General features: G+C 39.5%; 1 protein-coding gene across 1 annotated transcript; it reads right to left on the bottom strand.

Annotated features, from left to right (window-relative positions):
* Positions 1-686: 686 nt before the first annotated feature.
* On the bottom strand, positions 687-6,878 carry ubxn6 (UBX domain protein 6). The gene is made up of 11 exons (XM_022759249.1): positions 6,702-6,878; positions 6,035-6,192; positions 5,360-5,424; positions 5,108-5,236; positions 4,868-4,965; positions 4,603-4,678; positions 4,418-4,502; positions 4,002-4,221; positions 3,413-3,543; positions 3,119-3,267; positions 687-2,490 (listed from the first exon to the last, which is right to left on the bottom strand). The coding sequence occupies exons 1-11, from the start codon at positions 6,782-6,784 to the stop codon at positions 2,365-2,367; spliced, it is 1,320 nt and encodes a 439-aa protein (XP_022614970.1). The 5' UTR covers positions 6,785-6,878; the 3' UTR covers positions 687-2,364.
* Positions 6,879-7,365: the final 487 nt, after the last annotated feature.

Here is a 7,365-nt window from a genome sequence, read left to right as displayed (position 1 = left end):
GGAAAACAAATTTTTTCCTTGAAAGAAACGCTTAAGTTAAACCCCACTGAATGTATTAAGTCTTCATTTATCGGACACTTGAGTCTTTACATGTTATGCTCACCTGAAGAGAAATTTCACATCTTGGCATGTCCAGTTGACCTGCTGAACACACTTTTGCACCTGATATTTTTAGTACCAGATTGCATATTTCTCTCCAAGAAATTTAGGAGAAAATAAATCAGGAAAAAAAAAGTTGCACTTATTCCCCCATCCATTGCAAAACTGCTCAAGTGCAGACAGGGTTGTCCTCCAGGATTTCTGGATTTTGCTGCTGAGGCAGCTACACAGAAGTGTTCACACCTGATGAAGCTGCCGCCACCAAGATTTATGGTGGAGATGGTGTCTTTCTGCTCATGTAGATACTACAAATGGCGTAACAAAACGGCGTAGCATGAGTGGAGTAGCAAAGAAAGCCGTCCATTAATGACTTACATTTACGTCAGATATCCATATGGTGTTTTAAAGGTCTTGGTTTGTGTTCAAGAAAGCTTTTTAGGGAATTCAACATTGTAATGGTTGTTGTATTATACACAGTATGTCATGTGTCAGTAGTTGAAGTAAACAGACTTGCCTCATAATTGTGTTTATTAAACAAAAGTTATGATGCAGTGCAAGCGATTTTCTTTTTTTTCTTTTTTTTTTTTTTTAACAGGCGGGTTAAAAAGCAATAGAACAACTCAGAACATCTGGACAGATCACAACTGCTCACGCTTATTTTAATAAGATTACAATGCTGTTAAAACACTTAACACCCTTCCATCGAATACCTGTGGAGTACAGAAATGTTGCTTATGACTTACATGACCTTACAAACGCTGGGAGTGTATCAAATCCTTCATGAAACCGATTCTTGAGATCAGCTTGTTTCTTAACATGCAGAAGTTACAAGTTGTGTTTTTGGTGTGCAACTGAAATTTATGCAGGTTTAAGATGGTGAGGGGAAAAAAAACCCTACAACTTTCACTTGGGATGTATTAGATGAGTGGTGAGAGGTAGGTTGTTGTCATCTTAACTAACCACCGGCAAGACAAGCTATAAATAGCTTTTACACATTTGCCTGGTATATATTCATACAGCAAAACCACCACCAAAACAAATGTATTAACCTTCAATGACACGTTTCCAGGAAAAAAGGTGGATCTGAAACACTTAACATTAATGCCAGAGAAAGTTGCTTATGTGAAGTTTCTGCAGCAAACCTAAATTAAATAGCTGTAATTTTACATTTAGGGCGCTATACACACCTAGTGTTTTATAAAGTTTTAAATAAAATACAAGAAAATATTTTGGTATTAGAATTGACAGCACATGTCTAACTCTCTATATTGGGGACCGTATCTCTAAATATTTGCCTCAGCTTTGGACCAAGTCAAACTATCCAGAAAACAACATTTGATTTATGATTCATGATCTGGGCTTGTGCTCATACATAGAAAAGTCATTACATTTGACCTTTTGATTATCGGAGCATCCACAAAAGCCTGTTTGTTGTACAACACTAAGGAGTGCAAGGCCACTGCAGAGCAGAGGACAAACGAACAACAGAAGCTTATGTATATTTATGGTCACTGAGCCAGATTCATATCAAAATCAGACCAGTTGTCTATCAGATGACAGATTAAACAATTGGACAACCTCGAACACTGGCAAACAAAATTTAAAGCATTTTGAGCCAGTGCCAGCCTTGAGTAAAGCCAGTGCATTAACACCCAGTAGCTTTTAAAATCAAAGGAGCTACTGTAGGTGCTGAGATACTAAATACAATTCAATACTAAATACAATTCAAAAACAGTTTCCTATTCTTGATTTTATTCTATGTGACTGTGCAGTCAGATGTGTATATTTTATTTTTGTTAAGCAAGAGGGACTGTTTACTTAAAACAAAAACAAAGGAGGACGTGGTGACAGCTAAAACAAGGTCTCTCAACATGCCACATGAAGTATACCTGACTGGTTGACTGCAGGGTAGAGCACAGAGGACTGCTGAGTCTGTTTACTACACAGCATGTACATTCAGGATGCATCACAAAACAACACGTATCCCTTGCTTTCTCCTCTAATCTGTTAGTTGTGCTTCAACAGAATGTGCTGCTGAGACAGACTGCAGGGTGACACGATCCCCACAGTGAAGATAGAGGGGTATGCTCAGCAGAACAAGCGCATTTAGGGTGAAGATGCCCTTAGCCTATCACTGCTAATGACGTAAGTTAGCATTTGTAAAAAAAAACACACTCATCACTAGTTGTTTGTAAGGAGCGATTTCAACCCTGAAGTGCCAGGCTGGAAGGTAGCAGGGAGAGTTCAGGGACAGAGTACGTCTGCTCAGTTAAGGGTCCGAATGGTTTCCAGCAGCTCTGGTTTGAGAAGGGTGGGGCTCTTTCCACCTGCAGCTGCAATATCTGCCTGCACAGCTGTATCCCAGGCAAAGATGAGCAGAGCTGCAGGGACCTATAAAAAAACATACAGATATACTTAAATATTAACTGACTGTTTAATTAATTAATATGGTAAAATATTGACAAATGAATAGCAAGTTGTTACAATATATGAAATATTCTAAGCAAATGTTCTCGAGCAAATGTTTGGTTTGTTTACAAGATAAATTCTTGTAATGATAAATCTGGCGTTAAATATTTTTCACAAAGATCAAAACAAACAATGTGTTGTCAAACTCATTTGTTCCTACTAAGGACATAAATCTTCTGGCCTAAAATATGCACTTTCATTAAAAAAACATCTCAATAATTTCCTACAAAAGCTGCCCACTGTAGTTTTAGCAAACATTGCTCAAACAGGCACAAAGTGCATTTGTTGGGAGTATTTTTTGTGTTGTTTTAGTAAGTATTAATAGCAGCAGGACATTGTACAGTATGTGGCATTGAGTCATAATAAAGTACAATGTCCATGTTCATAATAATAAAGGAGCATGTGAACCTGCACAACAGTGTGGCTCACTGGTGTCTTTCTGATGCAGCTCGAGGGCACAGACAAGACTTGTTAGTAGGATCAATTCACTGTCAGTTTCTGTCTCTTCATTGTTTACAGTTTTCAAGAGATGTCTCTGGTTTCAACTCACCAAGTTTCGCTCTGCGAGAGCGACTTCTTCAGCCTCCTCTAGTTTTTGACCTCCAGGAGCAATGAGCTCAAAGGGCTGCCACCCGTCCACCAGGGACTCCCGCACAAACCCAAACAACACAGGCAGCCGGTCCCACGCATAAAAGGTCCCTGGGGTCACAAAATTGCATTTACTGACTCTCTGCCATTTGTATGAAGACTATCAGCAAAAACAGTTTTAATAGGTTTTTGAAAATGACAACTATAACTAAACTTTTTTTTGTTCAATAATACTGATTAAAAACTTTGTTCTTACCTTGTAACAGGTTTCCATCAGGCAGTCTGATCCTGAGCAGGGTGTAGTTGTATTTCCTTCTCTCCCTCTGCTCCTCTTTCTCCCTCATGGCTTTTGTGCGCAGCATGGCGTTCTTCTCCACTAAATCACTCCTGAGAAACACACACAAGACAAACTGGTCATGGAGTGCAGGCTCCCTCAAAGGTTAGTTTCTGCTGATGGACAAACACTAATGGACCATGGTAATGGGAGGTGTACGTGACACACAATTTGGTATTTTTTGGCTTGAACATCCCTACCAGAATCAGAGAAAATTGTAGTTTTCTGTGTGATTACATGCGTTTTATAGTAAAACAATGCATAGTGAAAAAGGGAAATAGAACAAAAAGGTTTTGACTTAGTCTGGAGAGGATGCGCCTCCATCAATTGACAAAAAAAGTGTTGCGAGACAGTCTTTAAACTACCCTTCACCACTGAATTGAATTTACTGTTGACTTATTTTACATCTGCTATACATGCAATTTAAATTTAATCTTTTTATTAATGTATCAATCTATAAATGTAGTTCCTACAACTTAGACTGGAGCATCTGTTAACAAGGACTCTATACTTCTGCTGTTGCTCCCTCTTCAGCTCCTCTGCCGTCAGGTTGTAGAACTCTGAGGGCAGCTCGAAGCGTTGGGCGTTGGGAGACGGTCTGAAAGCTTGAGGCTGTCTGTCCAGCTGAGCTCTGACTGGCTCTCCACTCTGAAGACGATCCCTCCTCTCCTTCATCAGCTCCAGGGCATCGGGACTCTGCTCTGGTAACACCAGGAACTCCTCATCCTCCTCTGATCTCCATGAAAGGTGAGCACAAGTGAAAACATGTTATGACTGTTAATCAAGACTTGTGTTTGCCATGTTAACTTTTTTTTATTTTTTTTATTGATCTGTTGACTGTGATATATCAGTGAAAAACCACTGGCCAGTGCACAGAAAACAGCTTACGGGTATTTTTCAAAAGCATCAGATTAATTTTTAATTTACCTTGACCCTCTACAGCAAACATAACGCTTATGAAGCCCAGGGCCTGCAGGAACTCTCTACTGCCCTCCACAGAACGCACTTTCTCCTGATACAGAACAAAAGGAAGAATGAGCTAAAAGAAATGCAAAACTATCTTTCTCCTCAAAGGGATTCCATAAAATCTGAGTCTCTAGTTACTTACACACCTGAAACACCTTGTTGCTGAGTTTAATCTTCCTGTATTTCTCCTCTGTGGGACACTTACATATATTTTCCACATACCTGTTGAAAAAACAATGAACAAATGTGAAATAACAGGATAATTTTAAAATATTAAGTTAATGAAGAAATTTAATTCTGAGAGAATAGTTAAAAAAAAAAAAAACAGCTCAAAAATCTAAGTCAATCTTAGTTGAACATAATCTTTCATCTGTCATTAGTATCATTGTCAATTACTGCCAAGCGTCTTACTTGCTTATGATGTCGACAGCAGTCTTCACTTTCTCTTTGTCTTTGTTAAATGTGTGGATCATCATAACAGAGGCCTCAACTGCATCCTCCTCAAACCTCTGACAGTGAAAACAGAGTACATGTTTTATCAACAGTACAAGCTAGGATATAATTTAATCCCATTCAAATCACAGTATTAAGCTGCAAGCGCATTCCAATTCAAGCTAAAACAAGAACAAGTGACGATATCTTCGGACGTACCATTAAAATGGCCTCTTTAATGTGTACTTCCCTCTCACTCTTAGTTAAAGTGGCTCCAGTTAGCGGACAGGTGAAATACACACCTGACACTGAGAGACAGGCGGGATCTTTCACTGGCACGTTGGATCCCTGTAAAGAAAATGTCATTCACTAGTATCATCAGACTAAATACTTGTCACTGTAGGAATATAATCTTAAAAGGTGTCACTTCAGAAAGCTTGATTTAACCGAACAAATCAGTATATTACTTACCTCTGCTGTAGCTGCCTTATCTTTTTCAGCCAGTGCAGCCGCCTCTGCCTCCAGTTCCCTTTTAACTATGAGCAAATGCAGAAAATCATGCCATTATATGTCCTTTCTAGTGGTCAGTGTATTTAGTATAACCAAAATATCATCAACTTCATTAAAATAGTGTGATTTTTTGGTCAAACTCTTATCTTTCAGTCAAACTATAGACTATACGAAGACATTCAAATGCCATCTGCTCATTAAATACTGTAGTTCAGCAGCTATATCCACTTTCCGTAGATTTCATGGTTTGGGGATCTTAAAAAATATCAAACACATAGAATAAAGGGAAAAACCTCTACACTTTTGCAGCATGTAGCAAGGTGGCAAACAAAATGGCCTGATCATATAAGCACTAAGTAAAACATAAGACCTTCAATATCAGTAATGCACCAATTTGTTTTTTTTAAGCCATTTGTTTTCAGCAAGTTGTCCTGAATGTGCAGAGAATTATAACATGTATTTTCTACAAAGCACATTCAACCCATTGCCCTGATCTGAATAACAGCCCCACATTTACATGTAATGACTTAAAAATAGCAACATTACTCAAAGCATGTTTGCTATCAGACACCACCCAGAGTGATTCATTACAAAAATGTGTGCATCACTGCAAATATGTGTGTTTACGTGTCTCACCCTGATTCCTAATGGCGTCCTGGGAGGTGTGGACCTTCGGCCGGGACTGCTGTTCAATCCTGGCCAGAGCTGCGGCTCCAGCCCTCTGTGCTCCTTCACTGGGAGCATGGCGGTTATGTTTGGCACTGGAGCTGCTCTGCAACACCTCAGGCTTGGTACTGTGGGGTTATGAGCACAGAAAAGCCAAGTGAGGAGACATGTTACGACTTCACGTTAGCCCTAAAATCTCCCCCTCACAAACTGAAGCTAACCCAAGCTATGTCACCGACAGCAAGCCCACTATTTAACTAGCAGTTAAATACTGGGTGGTTTAACAAACACTGCGAGTAGAAGTTTCTTTACGTTGCTTAAACCATTGACTAAATAATCTTGTTCAAGGATTAACTGTTAGCTGCTCTGAAATTAGATGGACGCCTCCCACTGTGCTGAGTATTATATAATCTATTGGCGCACAGTGTCAGACGATAAACGCTATCTAACATACTGTGAAATACCATTAATGAACATTGTTCTAGTGAGCTTTACGACATGCTTATAACAACCCAGTAATAATTTATGACCAGCGACTAGCTATCAGCTAACTCAATTTTGCACAGCGCTAACTTCAGCTAGCTGAGTGGCTAGCTGAAGTTAGCGCTGTAGCTGCTGAGAAAAGTTTGCCATTTGCCTGGTATCTTGTGTTAGCTTCTTTCCAGGTCCCGCGGATTTAAATTTAATGTCTTTCTTAATGTCATCCAAAAACTTCTTCATTTCCGTGAGCTATCTGTGAAAATATGGCCGTAGAGACAGAGCACCCAGCCACTTAGCTAGGGGGATGAGGACCAAAACAAAATTGCTTCTGCTGACTGAGAAACTGCTTCCGCCTCCAAAATTGGTCGTGTCGCCGCCTTGTGGCTGAGTTGAACACTGAAGAATTAAACGGACATAAGTGCAGTAATTGTGCTGCTTATGTTGTATAAAACATTTCTGGTTGGGATAGCTATGTGTGGGAAATAACGTAGATGCAAAGACCAAAGATCTGTGAGGAAGCATGAGTGACACAAGAAGGCCCAATCCCAATGTCCACCCTCACAGACTCACAGACTCTGACTTTCTCAAATAAATTGAAAGGGCAAATCTCAGCTCTGATCAAAAGGACACAAAGGCCAAATTGAGAGCAATAACTGGTGATATGACATAAAGTAAGTGAAGCACCTGCACAAAAAGTAATAACAAAACAACGATGAAGATGTAGTTGAACGGTTTATTTAACACTTGCTTTGAAGACTAATAGTTATTATGGGGAGTTGGCCTGTCAGTTATGGACCTTGACAGAGGAGCTTAAGTGAAAC

Source organism: Seriola dumerili, unplaced genomic scaffold (assembly GCF_002260705.1).
Source record: "Seriola dumerili isolate Sdu_G_001 unplaced genomic scaffold, Sdu_1.0 BDQW01000321.1, whole genome shotgun sequence".
Classification (NCBI taxonomy): domain Eukaryota; kingdom Metazoa; phylum Chordata; class Actinopteri; order Carangiformes; family Carangidae; genus Seriola; species Seriola dumerili.
This window is presented reverse-complemented; position numbering and strand designations above follow the sequence as displayed.

Coding starts and splice junctions, on each gene's coding strand:
- ubxn6 (XM_022759249.1), bottom strand. CDS start 6,784: ATGAAGAAGTTTTTGGATGACATTAAGAAAGACATTAAATTTAAATCC. Junction 6,193..6,701: donor AAGCTAACACAAGATACCAG/GCAAATGGCAAA, acceptor ATAACCCCACAG/TACCAAGCCTGAGGTGTTGC. Junction 2,491..3,118: donor CTCTCGCAGAGCGAAACTTG/GTGAGTTGAAAC, acceptor GTTTTTTTATAG/GTCCCTGCAGCTCTGCTCAT.